The sequence below is a fragment of the Lontra canadensis genome, unplaced genomic scaffold, assembly GCF_010015895.1.
Source record: "Lontra canadensis isolate GAN:19392208 unplaced genomic scaffold, GSC_riverotter_1.0 scaffold104, whole genome shotgun sequence".
Taxonomy (NCBI): Eukaryota; Metazoa; Chordata; class Mammalia; order Carnivora; family Mustelidae; genus Lontra; species Lontra canadensis.
Window position 1 is genome coordinate 5,433,227 of NW_022631098.1, and position 18,661 is coordinate 5,451,887.

General features: G+C 38.1%; 1 protein-coding gene across 5 annotated transcripts in view; it reads left to right on the top strand.

The window, feature by feature from the left end:
• Positions 1–18,661, top strand: part of LOC116855584 (testis-expressed protein 12) — a 105,189-nt gene that overhangs the window by 61,926 nt on the left and 24,602 nt on the right. Inside the window, exons 1-4 of one of the 5 annotated variants that reach the window (XM_032838419.1) lie at positions 2,196–2,291; positions 3,867–3,945; positions 4,722–4,833; positions 12,905–13,109. In XM_032838419.1, the coding sequence (XP_032694310.1) occupies positions 3,883–3,945; positions 4,722–4,833; positions 12,905–13,109 (380 nt within the window). In that variant the 5' untranslated portion in view covers positions 2,196–2,291; positions 3,867–3,882. Of the gene's footprint in view, positions 1–2,195; positions 2,305–3,134; positions 3,946–4,721; positions 4,834–4,922; positions 4,975–5,767; positions 6,481–8,763; positions 8,951–12,904; positions 13,110–18,661 lie in introns of those variants that run through there. The other 4 variants (XM_032838420.1, XM_032838423.1, XM_032838421.1 and 1 more) reach the window with 4 other exon arrangements.

Consider the following 18,661-nt stretch of genomic DNA (forward strand, 5'->3'; position numbering starts at 1 on the left):
TAACTTTAAAAAGGGAGAGGAAAATATAACAGCCTTGAAAATAATTAGCAGAAACAAAGTTCCTTGGACAATTTTTTCTTGAACATGTGCTAAATTGTATTACCTTGCTAGCAAGGGAATTAGCAAAGTGACTTTCTGTTTTTGCTTTTTTTTTTTTTTTTGGCCAGTATAGAGCCTGTATAGAAACAGAGGGGTTCTAGAATTAGGAAGTAAATGCTTCCATAAGTAGCTAGTTGGGTGTTTTGTTTTTTAACAAAATAGGGTTTTCATTTTATAAGGTATTAAATACATCACATCCACAGCAGTGATTACAAAGGAAGCCTGTGGTGGGATGGTCACAGGTGCTTGGTGCAGAGACTACTGGAAGAAGAAAAATCACACATTTAAGAAGTATATGATAAGAATACACACATGATTGAAATTGAACTAACAGATTTCCATCCTCCAACTATAGTGTATGAAAGCATGAAATGGAGTCCAGTAGTGATCAGAAGCAGAGCACCAGACAAAATAATTTTAAATGGCCCATTCCCGATGATTTCTCTTCAACTGTAAAGATGTAGAATGCACAATTTACCCACTTCTTGGTTTGGGGATAAACGTTTTTTTTTGATACAGAGCAACTCAGATGTCTTCATGTCCTGCCTATTTCACAGGATTATTTGTGAAGATTAAATGAGATGAAGATAACCCTTTGAATGTTTTAAAGCACTAGACAACTATAACTCTCCACACATTCTCACTTATTCTTACTCATTTAGCTTATGCAGTGGAGATAACATTTTAAAAATAAAATAAAATGTCTCTGGTGTTCTCTTAATCTGGTGTAAACATTTATGTATTCGGTGGAATCACTTTTCCTTGAAATATTTTACGAACTAGATAACTATATAGTTAGATATCATACAATGTGAATAGAAGAGGAATAGGTGAGTATTTCCCAGACTTTTGGGTTTAATGGACTATAAAGAGTAATGACAATAATGATAATAATGCAGAAGAGATAAACACTGAGTGGGCAACTTTATATTTTGCCAAGTAAGAGCAATAAATATCTTAAAAATCTTTGTATTTTTATTTCATGAATGACCACTTTAACACCAAAAAAAAAAAAAAAAAAGTCAAGAAGTACATAATACCAGAGTAAAGGACAATTCTTTCAAGAGATGGTATGGCTTTATGAAAAACTCATTACTTTTCCCCCTCATTTTACACACATGGTAAAAATTTCAACACAGATTGTTATCAGTCCTCAAAGAGTGACTGGGATCCTATAAAGACTGTCAATAATAATTCCCTATATTTAATCCAGTCTTATTAAGTGATTTATATATCACAATATTATCAAATCAAGTTAAACTGAGTACCTATTTTCTGGGAACTTACTTAAAAAGAATGACTTTCTCACAAGGAGCAAAAAAATAAACATACACACAGAAGTCTTTATGTCAACTAACATTGAGATAAACCAAAGGGAAAAAACCTTGTTGACTGTAGTTTGCTAAGGTGCAAGAGCGTGTACCTGAAATTTATGGACGATGTTATTGACCTTTGTTTTATGAGGTGGTATTTTTTTCCTTCCACATCAACTAACTGTGCATAACCTTAGAATGTCTGAAATTGCAGGTCAAAGTTGCCACATGAAAGCACTGCGAAGTATGTGAGCCATGTATGTTAGAAAGTATTTTTTAAAAGCTGCCAATTAAGGTGACTAAACCTATTGACATCAGGAAAGGAATCTTCCAGAAGGGTGTGATTCTTAAAGTGTGATTGCATCAGAGAAGAAAGAGGCGAAGGAATGGATGTCTGGGTCTGGAAGTTGCGAGCCAGGAGAACGCTGGCTTCCTTCAAACTTCCTTCAAACAAACCATCTGGAATATTTATAGTTTTATTTGAGTAGTAGTGTTGGGTGTCCCATTTTGTGTTCCTATACTGACATTGCCGGAGGGTGGGACACACCCCACCCAGCCTCGTTTAGGCAATTCTTTTTTTTTTTTTTTTTTTCCCCCGAGAGACTAGTCTCAGATTTTTCCCATCTTCTCCACACACTTGGAGGCAAGGAGAGATGTTTGTGTCAGAGGTAACAAGTCCAGGGGAACAGCGGGAGATGAAAGGAAGAAAGCGGCCCCTCTGCGAAATGCCAGAGGACTCTTGGCTGGGCGCCGGGAGCCTGCGCAGCACCTCACGTGATTCACGTGACTCACGCGCTGACTGCTGGGAGTCCGTGGAGACTGCGCACTCGAGTGCGGGAACGCGGTATCTTCATTCCCGCGCTTTCGCTGAGGAGGAAGGTCACGACGCCATGTAGTAGACGGGCTTGGGGTGGGGCTGGAGGGATGCGTGCACTTTGGAGTGAGAAACCGGGCAGTGAGAGGAGAGACGCTTCCTCTCAGGGATGTTAGTGGGGGATTAAATACAAGTAGGGAGGAAAAGAGAGCAGGGAGGGAAGTGAGAAAAAAGGTAGGTGAAATGGCCCCAGGGGCCCACTAGGCGTTGAGAAGAAAGAGAAGACTAGGCGGAAGAAGTTGCGTAAGGTGCAGGGTCATTGCTTTGTAAAGTCTAGGTCACCAGGGCATTGGATTGCATGGCCGAGGTTAGCGTCTGCGAATGGGGTGTCCCAGGAGGAGCCGCAGCCTCTTGACCGAGCCTGGGTTCAGCAGGGAGGCCTTATTTTATGACAGAAAAAAATGAGGTTTTTTTTGCACAAACAGAGTTCCCTAACTATAGAAGTTTTCATTTGCTATCCACGCACATTCTGTTACTCTGAGAGAGGAGAGAAGAGGTGTAGAAGGAAAACGGAAGAGAAAAAGGGGAAGGGAGAAGAGAACAGCCCTCACGTTGGCTTGCTTCTCTTTTGGAACTTCCCAGGGCAAAGTGAGCAGACGGTGTGCGTGTAGTGTTTTTCTGCGAGCTGCTATTACAGCGCTTACATGCTGGAAACGCACTGACAGCAGTGTAGGAGCACTACGGGGAATTTCTTATTTGCAGTTTGTTGTTGCTATCTTTCTGTCTTATTTGTATGAACGTATGACTAATCAGTTTCACTACAGTTATCCAGGTCGTCCTAGTTTCTGCAAAAAAACCAAACAAACCAAACCAAACAAAACCAAAAGACAAAGTAAATTAATAATTGAGTATAGATTGGGCTCCTCATCGTTTAAGACATGAGGGCTGTCCCCTTGTAGGTTTCTACGTCTTTTCTTTGTTTAAACGTAATCTTTCAGATTCCTAGGGAAATGATTTTCAGAGTTGATGGGAGAGTAATTTAAGAGTAAAATTTGATGCTATATTAAGGTAAGATAGGGCAGTGGAAACTTCGACATGAAATCTTGGTTCTAGTCTGGCTTAGTGTTACTTGTTTGAACCTGATCAATGATCTCTGCCTCTGTTTTCATATCTGTGAAAAATGACATTGAATTAGATAAACTATAAGATATATTTTAACATTAATATTTTTTGAAAGTAGAGGAATCTTAAATTCTGAAACAGACACAAGTGCCCAAGAGACTAGTTTGGCTGAGGGAGTAGATGAAAATCATAGGAACAGTAGGTTGACCCCAGGTGATGTAGGACTTCGGGTGGCCATACCATGGAAATTGAACTCGTTCTGGAGCAGTGAATAGTGGGAAGGTTTTTGAGTTAAGGAAATATGGTAATCAATTTTGAAAGATTGCCCAAACAGCAGTTGATAGGATGGAATAAGGCAGGGAGAAAGTGAGTAGTTCAGGTAAGTGACAGATAATGAGAGCCTAAAAGAACAATGAGAGCCTGAAATAAATTGGTGGGACTGGAAAGACCGGGAAAGACTCAAAAAAGCTGTAGCATGGAGTTTGTACTTATATTTGGCATTCCTCTAAACCTTTCAGCTCTTGCCTCCAGAATATGATGACAAGTCACATTTTAAAACCTGATACTCGAAATTGCAAGAGACCAAGAGAACTGGAGGTAATCCATATGCTCCTGGAGCCTTAATCTTTGGTTTTATTTTTTATACTTCTCAAATTTTTTTCTACTTAAGAAAATTCTGTTGATGAATGAAATTTAATGTTTTCATATTCCCGAGGTGAGATTGTCCCAGCGGGAACTATGTTGACTCCATCTGTTTTTTCACTAAATAGTATAGGCCTTCAAGAAACTATTGGCAGATGGAATTTCTTTGTTGTAATCCATGAGGGAGAAACAAAAATGGCTTCGTGCCTATATGAAACATAGGATTTTAAGTAATTGTTTTGCTCTAAAAAGTAGGATACCTAGGTACTATAGTTGCTGATATTTTAAAATTTAGAGTGCTGCATTCTGCCCTTCTTCACTACTCCATCTGTTTGCGTTTGGGACATTATTTGCTTCCTTTTAAAGATTATGTTATTTTGCAAAATTTTGCAAGCATTTGGCTATTGTCTAAATGAAAGTTTTACTGTATTGCTATGGAAACATCTGCTGGTTCAAGATACAGGAAACTTTTTCATCAAGGAATTAATATATTCAAAGTGTAATGTAAAACCGAAGCAAAATTTAGTATGTTCGACAAGGTGCTTGTTAGGCCTAAAAGTTTTCTTGGTAATAAAATTTCAAATGACTCATTAGGACATGAATGCATATAATTTCTAGCATGTTTGCTTTTTTCCTGAAAGATGTTTTATTTGCCTTTTTGGGGGACAGAATACATATTTCCTAAGGATCTTGTTGACTATTTATCTGTTTTCTTTACTTTCTTCTATTAGCCTCAAATGCCAGATAGTCCACAACTGTCCTCTCTTGGAAAATCAGATTCCTCTTTCTTGGAAAGCTCTGGACTGTTTTATAAAGATGAATCCCTGGAGAAAGATTTGAATGGTGATATATAAAATGCATATATTTCTAAATACTGATTTTATAATACAGACAGTTTATAGTTCATAACTTAGTAATTTTTTTTTGAACAGATATGAGCAAGGAAATTAATCTAATGTTGTCTACATATGCAAAGATCTTAAGGCAAGTACTTATAGCATATACTCTTGAGTCTTTCTCTTAGAAATAATGTTTTTCTGGAAACTCCATAATGAGAAGTTTAGTTCAGTGGCTGCAAACCTATCCAGTAATTGTAATTTCAGAGTTTTTTATTCTACCTTAGTTTTTTATAATAAATTAGTTCGTTATTTTCAAAGAATAACCCCAACTTTTACACGAAACATCCTTTGTTTTGTTATTACCAGAACTAAAGACTAAGCTGGATGTATTTTGGTCTCTAATTAGATGATCTAACATTTAACATTTGATGAAAAAACTTATTTTTTGAAAAATGCCATTTATTGAAGATAATGCTAATAAGAGTGATATTAAAGATAAATATATTTATGAAATATTTAAATATTATGTCTATATTTGAAGACTGAGTTTAATATTTTATTGACCTGAGATTATCATGTTTATAAGATGTTCTTTTTTGTTTTGTTTTTTAAAGTTTTTTTTTTTTTTTTAAATACTGGACAATCATTGTGTTTGGATGATGGTTTATGTGGTTGTTAAAATAATGTATATAGTTTCATATTAGAATTACAATGTATTATAAGATACATAGTCTGCAGTGTCAGGAGACTGAATTGTCAAAAATATTTACATGACTAACTTTTACTGAAGACTTTCTAAATTAATGAAGCTTTTTGACGTGCAAAGCTATTTAAATGAAGTAGCTAACAAGTATAACATAATAAAGAACATCACTGTGATAGTGTCACTAGACATTCTAACTATTTAGTTTAATGTAATACTTTTTTTTCCTCATTAGTGAGAGAGCAGCAGTAGATGCATCTTATATTGACGAGCTAGATGGACTCTTCAAAGAAGCCAATACTATTGAAAACTTTCTAATACAAAAAAGAGAGCTCCTGAGACAGAGGTTTACAGTGATTGCAAACACACTGCACAAATAAAATTGTGTACTTAAAATAAGCTGAGAATTTAAGCCCATTGTTGTTGTATTAAAAGAATGACATTTATGCTCTGAAAGCTCTCTAGTTGTTAAAGAAAATGTGTGCCTTAAACATAGAAGGGGAGAGTCCTTGAATTTCTTTTCTAGATTTAAAAGGGGCTTTAGACTGGACATTAATATGAAGTATGTAGCTTTTTTTTTGAGGGTTAAATATTTGGCATATTTCATAAAAGTGTAAAGTATTTTAATTACATATAGATTCTTTTTTTCCCTTAAACTTCCTAGCCTTTCTTAAAATCCTAAAAGAAGACTCAGTGAGTTAATTTGATAATATTTCACAGTATTGCACTTTTTCTTTTAGAATACTCTGTCTAAATATCAGATAGCTATGGAGATAGTTTAAAAATGTTTTTCATGTCAGTATTATAAAAAACTAAAACCTCAAGGTAATTTGTCCAGTTTCACAATATGTAATAAAATATGGCTAAGGTATTGCTATTTAATGTTACCATTTGATTATTTTCACTATTAGTTATTCTATATGGCTAATAAAAATTCTTGGTTTAAAATTATTTTCTTGTGGTAAAAGTGATAAAATAAAAATGAGAAATTACTAACCAGAACCTTACATGAGTTGGCTTTTTTACATATCAACCGTATCAGTGATGAAGTTAATAAATTATATTTAGAGCCTTAGCATCTGTGTGGCATGGGACAAAAATTAGTGATCCAGAAGTAAAAAGATTGCCTTAACAACAAGGTAACCTTGGTGAGTCATTTCAAACCTATTATAAATTGAATAAATTGAATTTCAATTAGAGGATCTCTAAAACTCATCTAGCTTAAAAAAAAAAATTCTCTAAAAAAAAGTTGGAAGGTATTGCTATGTTTTTATTGAAGAATTTTAATATGTTGTATAATTCTATATGATAACTATTAGATGTGATAACTATATTAATCAGGTTTTTAAAAATCACAGCACACATTTTTCAATCATATAGATAATTCAATCTATTTTATGTATATTTTACCAATATAAGCAATCACAAATTTGTACATATTTACAAATGGCACCACAGGGAATTTGGTATTCCTTTGGTGTATAGCATATTTGCCTTGCTACCTTCTAAATGGTAAAATCTCATTTGATAAATAAAACAGCAATCAGATTACTATTTTAAAGCATATATACCACATTACATAAATAAGAAAACATTGAAAACATTAAAATAAAATATTAACTAAAAATACTGGTTAAGTGGAAAAAATTAGGTTTGCAGAGGGATATGCTAATGGTGCAGGGTAGGTTGGAGGTCAATGAAGTAACTATTAGTATTTGAATTTTAAAATACTGAATGTAAACAGAAGACTATATTTGAGTTAATATGACATGTCTCCTGGAGTTTGAGTTATTATGTTAACTTACAGAATTTTTTAGTGTTCTAAATACAAAGATGTCTCTACTGACCCATCATAATTCACACTTACTAACTAATGAGAAAGACAAGGCTAAAATTATTTCAAAGTGCTTTTCCTAATGTGCTTGTTATATCTTGATGGTGTCACCATTGTTCAATATGTTCTTTCCTATGCTGGTTCAGAGAATTGGTTCGATCATTTCATTTGGTATGATTAAGACTAGGGAACCGATTTTTAGTCACAATGTGTTTACTGGTCAGAACAGCTACATCCTAGGATAAAAGTTCTTGACAGCCGATAAGACTGATTTTTTATCAACTTTTGATGTCTTTGGTACCATCCACACAAACAATAATTATCTCTGAATAATTAACAAATGCAGATACGCTATTGCCCTTTAATTTACACTTCTAATACTCATTTCAATAAAATTTCACAAGTTTATAAATTATTTCTCACTGTTTACCAATAAAAATAGATATTGAATGTCTTTGTACATCAATATCTGCTAGGCACTATGGGGAATACAGCATAGTTTAAGGTACTCTTTGTTCTCCCTTCTGACAGTTGTCAACACTCCTTTCTCGAAATATACTTACATGTCTTTGCTAGGAAGACATGATAGGTAAACGTTAGAAGTGTGTCTGTGCAGTGCTAGTTAACTCCTTTTGGTGGAAGTTACTAGAAGAGTTTGCAAAGGGGTCAGAGAGGTAGTGAAATGGGTTTTTGATAAGGAAAGAGGGAGGATATTTCAGACAGGAGAAAGTTTGTTAAAATGGCACCGAAGAACAAAAGCACGTGCAATGTTAGATAAGATTTTTCCTGAGCTGAGAATTCACGAAGGGCAATAGTGCATCATCTAAACTGCTGGAGAGCAGGGACTGAATCTTGTTTCCTTACATTCTTAATTTGTAGCACAGTATTTGATGTATTGGTGCTCAAAAGCGTTAAATGAATAAAAATATACATGATTATATGTTTATCAAGGGCATACCTTCACAGAGCCTTATTCGTACTATATTGTCAGAAACTGTTTTGTAAATTATATAAATGGAAAAGAAAAGGAGGGATGAAATGCTAGAAAGCAGAGGGGCAAAGATGGAAAGGTAGGTGTGGCCAGATTGTAGAGTCCTTTGTTGATAGACAACAATTGGACTTTATTCTGTAAGAAAAGAGATATGACTCTTTCAGAGGCGAGAGGTGGCATAATGAAACTGAGCCATGGATCAAGGTGCTTAATCGTAATGTGAGAAGAGGTTTGAAAGAAGAAAGTTTAGGAAGGGAGACCACTATTGGTGGTCCAGTTTCAGAATTTCAAACAGCTACTTATCATAGGTAGGTAATTGGGATACTTCTGGAAATGTGGCCAAACAGGAGAGATTGCAGGTTCTGGAAGCCCTGTCCCTTGTCTGCCCTCCCTGGCTTCCTCCTCCATTCCCTCCTATTCTGTCAGTGAGCCAAGGACAGCCCAGGAAGTTAACTGGGAGGTTTTGGAAATCACAGGATCTGTTGCTGCTTAATTCAATACCAGAATGTTTTTTCAGACCTTTCTCCATTTTGTCAGCAACCTTTCTACCATTGCAGTGGGCTTTCTTTCTGTGGTAGTACACTGGATCCCAGGTAGGGGATTTGCCTCCTCCCCCCGCCCCCCTTCCTTCTCTTCTTAGCAGCTTAGGCTTTTAATTCTGTGCCTCTTTCTGAAGAGTACTGGGGGCTTCTAAGCTTTTCACGGTAGCAGATACAGGCAGCAACACCACAGAGCTGAGAGTTAAGGAAGAATGAGTCAAGATTTCTTTACCTGTCAGGGAAGCAGTCTTGTATTTATATATTTTGTATAACATATGGGGCAGGATTCAGGGTGTAGGGATTCTCTTAGATCTGCAATAGGAAGAATAGTCACTATTTAGAACCTTCTCAATTGAAAATCACTGCTACATGTCCTAATGTAAATGTTTGGTTCTTCTGTTTGCATTCTGGGGGACTGCCTTAAATTCTTAAATTCTGGGTTTTTTTTTTGGTTTTATAGCTTTCTATTACAGCTACTATTGTTACATGATTTTATTTATTGAAATTGGCTGGTGTTGAGCTATCAAAAATCCTACTAATATGCACTATAAATTTTAAAATTCTATAATTCAATAATTTAGTGCTTGCAGTATGCAAGGCAGTGTTTTAGGTACTGGAGTGGGAGTAGAAACAAGTGACCCTTTACTCAAGGAGTACCAGTAGTAGAGGTTATAAATTGTATTCATCTTTATTGCACAAGAGAGAGTAAGATGAGTGCCATAACAGAGCTGAAATAGGTGCTGTGTGAGTTCAGACTAAGGAGAATCAGTTCTTGCTATAGGAAATGGGAATGTTGTGTTTAAGAAGTGGGTGATGTGGACACTGGATCTTGAGTGATCTTGAAGGATGAGTAGGGTAAGTGAATTTCACCTGGAGGAGATGGGAAATACCTTAGATGAAGAGAAGGATATAATTATGATGAAGAGGAGAGAATGGGGAGTGGTTTAGTTTGGCTGGAATGGAAGGCATTAGTGAGGGGGTACGTGGACAGGTAAGCTGGTGTGAGATTGTACAGTGTCTTCAGTGCCTGGCCAAGCAGTTTAGACTTTACCTGGTAGACAGTGAGGAGTCATTTGTGAAGGCTTTTGGAGGATTATTTGATACAGTCAGATCTGTTCTTAGGAAGATTAATTTAGTAGCAGTGCTTCCCAACTTTTTTCACATCATAGCACACATAGAAAATGATAATATTTTTACCTCGATGGGATCTGGAGCCCCGTGTGCTGTTTAGGGCTGGAAGCAATTGGCTTGTGGCCTCTAGCCATCTCAAGGGATAAAGGAATCAAGAGGCCTAACCGTTTGGAGGCTCCCATAGTAGATAACTTCCCTGTTTTCTCCTTCCAATTAAGAGATTTTGATAATATCATCTAAGAGGTTGTGTGGGCCTTAATTAGGTCAGTAGAAAGGGCATGACTGATGGGTAGGAGAAGTTGAAGCACTGATGCTGAGGAGGACAGGTTCGGGCCGGAAGAAAAATTGGGGGAGCTGCCCGGGTGGTGTGGACTAGCACAAATCTTTACAAAGGATTTGCCCAAGGCACCCTTGTAAACTTCTGAGCCTTAGTAATTTATACTGGCCCCCCTATATCATCCCTGTAGCATTCTCTTCCTGGCCCTGTCTGGATATAGTCAGAATTTAACCACTTAGTGAATGTGAGGGGACAGTGAAGAAGAGGAACTCAAGGCCCACAGAGATTTTGAAGCTAGGTGATTTAGCAGGTGGGAAAAGTGGATTTGGAAAGGTGAAAATGAACAGTTCTCATTTGACATGTTGAGAGTCACTTGCAAGAAGTACTTGGTGAAATTAAGGGACTAGATGAGACTACCAAGGAGGGTGTGCTGAGATTATAAAGAGTCCAGGTTCAAGGTCAGGCTCAGGAGGTGATAAGAGGGAAGAGCACCAATTAAGGGAGTTAACATTTAGAAATTATCTACTACCATATTTAGTTACGACAACAAACATAAATGGGAAGTATTATCCTTCTTTCATCCCTATTACCCCCATTATCACTGAAAAACTCGAGGCTCAGAGTGATTAGTAACTTACCAAGGTTGTCAGCTAATAAGTGAAGCAAACAAAGAGGGAGCAAGGAAGTTAGACAAGTGCAGTGTTTTCAGGAACCAAGACTAGAAAGGGGATTAAGGAGGTATAGATCACAATATCAAGTATGGTGGAAATTTTGAAGAATATATAAAAAACGGCCAATAACATGCTATGAAGTACAGTACATATAGACATGTAAGTTTTTTCTAAAATGTGAAGTGTTTTAAATTCATGAATCTCTATTCAGACAAATGTCCAATCAGGGTATTCAATTTAATTATACTAAAGTGAGAGGACTAAAATAACTGACCTCAGGACGTTTATTTTAATGTAAAAGGAGAGTGAGATGAATATGCGTAATATAAATAAAAGTAGTAAGATAAGGGTTTCAAAGCATCCTCTTTATGCCCCTAATATTGTGGTTCTTAAATTTTCATATGCCTAAGAATGCTTGCTTACTTTATCCCAAAAATTCTGATTAGGTCCAAGGTGGAATCCATAAATCTGCATTTTAACAGTAATATCACGTATTTTTGTTCCAAGTAGTCCTCAGACCATACTTAGAGAAACAGCGCTCAAACAAGACACTGATTACAGTATAAACAGTCTGTTTGTATGTTCATTTACATCAGGTTTGAATACTTTTTATCCCTGAATAAATAATTTGAAGGAAGATGATACTACATCTTGTTGATCATTGAAAGCTATGTCAATAATGATAGCTAACATTTTTGAGCATTTACTATGTTCTAAAAACCTTACATAACCTATTTGTTATTTATAACCTTAGAAGTAATAAGAATTATTATTATCCTCACCTTAGATAGGAGGAAACAGAGCACAGAGAGGTTGCCTTGCTCAAGGTTATTTATTTAAAAAATGGCAGATCAGGATTTGAAACCAAGCAGTTTGGCCCCTGGCAGAATCCGGGACAGTACTCTTATTAAATATTATACTACATTTCCTCATAAAGGAGGTAGCATTTAAGATAGAATTTGAACACTAGTAGCATTCCTTAGGGATAGATTAGTTAATTTTATTTGGGAAAGCAGGAAATATTTGGCTTTGACTGAATTGTTATGTATAGGAAAGTAGAAGGAATCATGTACTCTAAACTGAATTTTATAAAGATTTGAAAGAAATGAGATAATAAATATAACATTGTAAAATATTTTGCTAAAGTAATGCAAATCTCACTTCTTCAGAGGAATAGTGTCTTTCTGTGTGTTAGTTTTTCTAGTTTAGACTCTATATTACTGTTAAAATTTTATGAAATAAAATAAAGCACTAATTAACTTCATATCTGACCACCCCTCTGTGTTAGGCAACACTGCCTTGTGAACACCAAATAAATATGAAATAAAAAGGATAATTTTCAGCTTTTTATATAATAATGATTTTTTTCTTCCTGTGGCTTTTTGAACTTCAGGTAATTTCAGACCAGGTATCACTGCATAATTCAGTTCATGACACCCTTCTGAAAATGCCATGCAAGTTCATGCATATGTCATTAAAATGGAAGAAATTGAATTACATCCTACTAAATTCTCATATAAGTTGCTGTGAAATCTTTGGCATCCCATTCTGGTTAATATAATTAGGATAGTGATGAATAGTGGTCATTTTTTATCATTACAATGAGGTTGCTTTTAGCACATCTAAGGTTAATACGCAGATTCAGTCTTGAAAAGAGGAGCATTGTTCAACCAGGAGAAATGATAATAATACATTCCTGAGTTAATTCTTAGGCAGATTTGTACAGCAAGAATACAAAAAAAAGGGATTGTTGTAGTTCAAAAATGGAGAACCAGAGAGGTGACAGTTTGAGAATGAGGAAGGAGAGGAATTTGGAGACTATATTTGGTGTTGGGTTTACTTTTCCCTTACCAGTAGGTAAGAGTATTGTCTATGGAGAAACAGATACCTTATACAATTTTTTTTGTGCTCTTGATTTCCTCTTCACAGTTTTGAAAAAATACATGGAGGGTACCGATCAGAAGAAGGCAGCGGTCGGTAAGCGTGAGGGGCTTCCATGTATTACGCCGCTGCTAACCACGGTGGAGGAGACGCCACAGGTGGTCTCTGCTCAAGTCCGAGGACATTTTCCCAAGTGGCTCAGTGGCAGTCTGCTTCGAATTGGGCCTGGGAAATTTGAGTTTGGGAAGGACAAGTAAGTCTTGATTTTGGAGAACGATTTCGATTTTTTGGCATGGCTGGTTCTATGGAATAGGCATTAAATCTGTTTTCTCTCTAAGGCTAACATGGTTATGCAGTCCCTTTGATTACAGGTGAAAAAATTGTAGTTTACAGGAAAAAAAAAGAGAGACACTTAATTCTGGGGGAAAAAAAAGTCCTGACTTTTCTGCTTTGCAGAATATTATGAATTTGTCATCCTCTGAGGGCTTCTGCCAAAAGAGAAGTGTCAGGAATGGTCCGTATGACTACCGAGCCCTGTTTCACCACAAGTTCCTGAAGGAAGAAGCAATGTCTTCACCTCACACACCTCCCCTACCCAGTGCTCCCCAGACACGATGGCTCTTTCAGTTCCTCAAACTGGACACATTTGTTTTTGCTCAGGGTCTTGGCATCGGCTCTTGTCTATCTTCCCAAGTCTGATTCTTGTCATTCAGATATCAGCTCAAGTCTCACGTCCTTTGAGCCGTCCCTGATCCCCAGATCTAAAAATGCTATTATTAATTATAGAACATATTGGGGCACCTGCATGGCTCAGTCAGTTGAGCATCTGACTCCTGGTTTCTTGGTTTCAGCTCAGGCCATGATTTCAGGATCCTAAGACCCAACCCACTGATGGGCTTGGCACTCAGCTCAGAGTCTGTTTGTCCCCCTCCCTCTACTCCTCCCCTTGCTCGTGTGCTCTCTTTCTCAAATAAATGCATAAAATCTTTTTAAAAAATGGTATTACCTCTTTTAATTCTCTGCATAGCACTATCAAATGCCTAGTATTTCTTTGTTTATTGACCATGTTCCTCCAGTAGATTATAAGTTCCATGTAAGCAGAGAATTTTTCCTGTTCACCCTAAATCCCTAATATCCAGGGGGTGACCTGCTCTTAAATAGCTCTCAATAAATACATGTAAATAAATGAAAACACCAATAATTCTTAAGTATATTATTTCTCTGTACATTTAGTTAGGGACATGAAGTGATGTAAAGAAACCCCTATGGTAGGGAAGGAATCATCTTTGTTTTAAACATTTTTGAATATTAAAACTTTTTCTCATTTTAGAAGTTTTTTCTTGTATAAAACTTTCTGAAATACAGAACAGAGTGGAGGGAAATGTGGACCACATCCTCTATTAGCACTTTGGTGTATTTCCTGCTAGTCTTTGCCCCATTTTATAGATTGGTTTTAAATAATTACAATCATATTGTATGTAGAGTTTTTTAATTTAAGTATAATTGACATAACATTATATTAGTTTCAGGTCTACAACATAATGATTTTATGTTTGTATGTGTTGTGAAATGGTTACCACAGTAAGTCTAGTTAACACCTGTCACCACAGGTAGTTACAAAAAATTTTTTCTTGTGATGAAGACTTTTAAGATTTATTCTCTTAATTTTCAAATATGCAATATAGTATTATTGACTATAGTCACCATGCTGTATATTACATTCCCATTACTTTTATTTATATTTGTACCTTTTGATGTCTTTCACCCATTTCAGCTACCCTTACCCTCTCCTCCTTCCATATTTTGCAACCACCAATCTGTTCTGTGTATCTGTGAGCTTGGGCTTTTTTGTTTTTTGTTTGGTTTTGTTTTGTTTTTTGAAGATTCTGTATATAAATGAGATCACATGCTTTTGGAGTTAGTGTTTCTATTTTCTTCAGATAAATACCCAGAAGTAGAATTAATGGATCATGTGATAATTCTGTTTTTAATTTTTTGAGGAACCTCCAATACTGTTTTCCACGTGGCTGCACCAATTTGCATTCCCACTGACAGTGCATGAGAGTTCCCTTTTCTCAACATCCTCACCACCTTTTGCTATTTTTCATTTCTTTGATACCACCCATCCTATCTAACTGTGAGGTGCTATCTCATTGTGGTTTTGATTTGCATTTCCATCGTGATTAGTGACGTTGAGCATCTTTTCATGTGCCTCTTAGACATCTGGAAGTCTTCTTTGGGAAAATGTCTATTCAGATCGTCTGCCCATTTTTCAATTAGAGCGTTTATTTTATTTTTTATTTTTAAAAGATTTTATTTATTTATTTGATTGAGAGGGAGATAGGGAACGAGAGCACAGCAGGGGGAATGGCATGCAGAGGGAGAGTAGGCTCCCTGCTGAGCAATGAGCCAGATGTGGTATTTGATCCCAGGACCCTGGGATCATGACTTGAGCCAAAGGCAGAAGCTTAACTGACTGAGCCACCCAGGTGCCCCAGACTGTCTTTTTTTTTTTTTTTTTTTTTTTGCTGTTGAGTTGTACACTTTCTTTATGTTTTGGATATTAACTGATTTTCTTTTTGCTTTGATTTAAAAAACTTTCACACTATCATAAGCCTTTTAATCCATGTTGCTATGAAATCTGAATGACCATCATTTTTAAATTTTAATGGCTGAATGGGAAGGTGGTTTGGAGGCAGAGAAAAAGAAGGTGAATGAGCTGGCCTATATATCCCCCTGGCCCTAATCAGCATAGTTGTGGTTTTTTCTACTTAGGTATCTGTATTCGATGCAAGTTATAATTTGAAAAAAGATTATAAGACAAAAAGAAGGGGGAGGAAGAGGGAGAAAAATAAAACTAGGAGTCCAACCCCGAGAGAGTAACAGCCTCTTGCAAAAGCATATGGTCTTTCATCTGCTGCTGAAGTAGCTCTAGTAAATTTTAAAACCAAGCAGCAGAGCTACCGAGGGCCTAGGCTTGCACTACAGGCCTCTTTAAAGATAAACATCTTCATGGGGGAAGTGGTGGTGTGGCTGGTCCCCGTGAATGTCTGCTTAGTACTTTAAATCCATTTCTTCTGAGCCAGCGGTAGGCATGTACAGCAGGAACAGGGGCTGCCCATTCCCTTGGGTGTGAGGTACAGGTGCCTTCAGGTCAAAGAGGGCGTTTGGTTTAGTGCTGGGCTCCCCAGATCAGACTCCTTAGGTGGGTGGGGTCCTAAAGCCAGGGCACCCCAACCCGCGAATGAGAGTACCCCCCCCTCCATTCTGAGTCTCTGGTCCCTTAGTGTGATGCCATTCAGGAGTCTCTGTCTCCTGCAGACATAGCAGCGACATGACAAAGGCCCTTCTTCAATCAAAAATATTTTATCAGTGATTTCATCCATGATATCAATGATTGCGTGTTTATCGGTTTTTTAAATGACATGAATCTGGGTAGAATAGGAGCTGTCCTCAGCATTTTATTTTGTTTTGTTTTATTTGATTTGATTTTAAAGATTTTATTTACTTGACAGAGAGACATAACGAGAGAGGGAACACAAGCAGGGGGAGTGGGAGAGGAAGAAACAGGGCTCCTGCTGAGCAGGGAGCCTGATGTGTGGCTCAGTCCCAGGACCCTGAGATCATAACCTGAGCCGAAGGCAGACACTTAATGACTGAGCCACTCAGGCACCCCTGTCCTCACCATTTTAAAACTTACACCTCTCCCAGACTGACTTCAGGATCCGTAAAGAAGGTAGTCTAGCCTCCCATCCTCTCTGCAGTGACTGTCCCCTCTGTGCCACCACAGCAAGGACACATTCTGGAATTTATGCCACAGAGTCAATCTGCCCTTGACATCTTGAACCCTGAGACTTTGCTCTCTGCTCAAAACCCCCATGTCCTCACTCCTCCATTCCATCAAACTTACTTCCAACCTCTTCAGGCTCTCCCCTCCTCTGTCTTCTCTGTCCTCTCAGTTTATCAGTGCTCCTTTGACTTCTTGTCGCGGGTGCAGATTCCACCGTCAGTCACTTCAAATACACTCTCACCGCCTTCCCCGCCTCTTGTGCCCTGGGGATCGCTGGTCCTGCATGAGCCCATCCCTGCTTCCCTGCCCCGCAGTTCCAGAGGAGACCTGCAACCTCGCTCGTGGATTCAGTGACAACATCATGGTTTGCAGCCCTGCCTGAGTCCTTGGTGTCGTCAGGGCATATTTATTTATTTAGCTTTCCCTGTACTTCCAGCGTCCCGCAGTGTCCCTTCCCAAAGCCTCCATCATTCTGTTTATCCCTCTCATTGTCAACGGGCAAGCCAGACGACTTCAGTAGTGAAGAGGGGCTATTGGATGTGGGCTCCTTGCCACTGCCCTGGTTAGCAGTTAGATCACAGGACTTAACCTTTACTGTTCTGCTTATACCCACTGATCTTTATCCCCCATTGTTCCTGGAGCCCTTCTTTCCAGTTTATCTCTTAACTCAGACAAGACCCCGTGGCTATAAACCGAAACTCTACCCCTGGAGCAATAACAGCTCAGATTGCCCAGACCAGTTTGAGTTTAACCCCTGACTCCTGCCTGCACAGATGGACCATGCATGGAGTGACCCAGGGAACGACTGACAGTCACCTTCACCTCATTATGGTGCTAAAATCTCTGCCCAGGGAAGAACATAACACACGTCTAGGCACATCACCTTCAGGTGCATGTGTGAACTTATGTTCTCCCCACCCCCCCACCATGGCAGGGCTCCTCTTTCTTTTCTTTTCTTTTCTTTTCTTTTCTTTTCTATTCTTTTCTTTTCTTTTCTTTTCTTTTCTTTTCTTTTCTTTTCTTTTCTTTTCTTCCTTTCTTCCTTTCTTTCTTTCTTTCTTTCTTTTTTAAAGATTTTTATTTATTTGACGGGGAGAGAGGGAACACAAGCAGGGGGAGTGGGAGGGAGAAGTAGGTTTCCCATTGCGCGGGGAGCCTGATGCGGGGCTCCACCTAAGGACCCCGGGATCATGACCTGAGTGCAAGGCAGACCCTTAAGGACTGAGCCACCCAGGTGCCCCGGGCTCCTCTTTCTAAATATTCATCCTAACCCTAAATAAAAAGAACACATCCTCCCTTGCTCAGGGAGTTGCAGCTTTGGAAATTGCTCCCTGTGATCTCCTTGTCTGCTACAAGTAAAGTTTTCTTTGTAAGACAGTTCCACCTGGTGTAGTTTCTGTATGTGACTCACCGAGGAGAACTAAGTTGAACCTTAGTTCAACTTGCACTTTTTCCCCACCTCCAGACTTATCCACAAAAGGACCTTCTCAGGCGCCTGGTTGGGCTCCCTGCTCAGCAGGAAGCCTGCTTTTCCCTCTCCCGCTCTGCCTGCTGTGCTCCCTCTCTCGCCATCTCTCCATCAAATAAATAAATCAAATCTTAAAAAAAAAAAAGTGCCTTCTCCTGCCTCCTCATGATCAGAGGAGGAAGTGGCCCTCGTCTTCTCCTCTGAAACTTGCCACATCATTCACACCCTCCCCTTGTGTCTGTTTCTCCTTCACCTACCCCTCATCTTGGCCTCCAGATGTCCTCTCTTCTAGAAAACCCTGGCTCCCTATTTCACCTTCCCCTCCAGCTAATATCCATTCTCCTCTCACTGCCTCCGTTTACCTGCTTCCTGGTGTCTTCCGGGTTAGCTGCCCTCTGACTTTTAATCCATCACTCTACAGTATCTGTTCTCAAAAAGGTCACCAAAACCTGTTAATTATTAAATGAAATGGGCTTTCCAGTCCTTAGCCTGACTTTTTGACAGTGTTTGACTTTACCGACCACTCGTCTTAAAATTCTGTCATCCT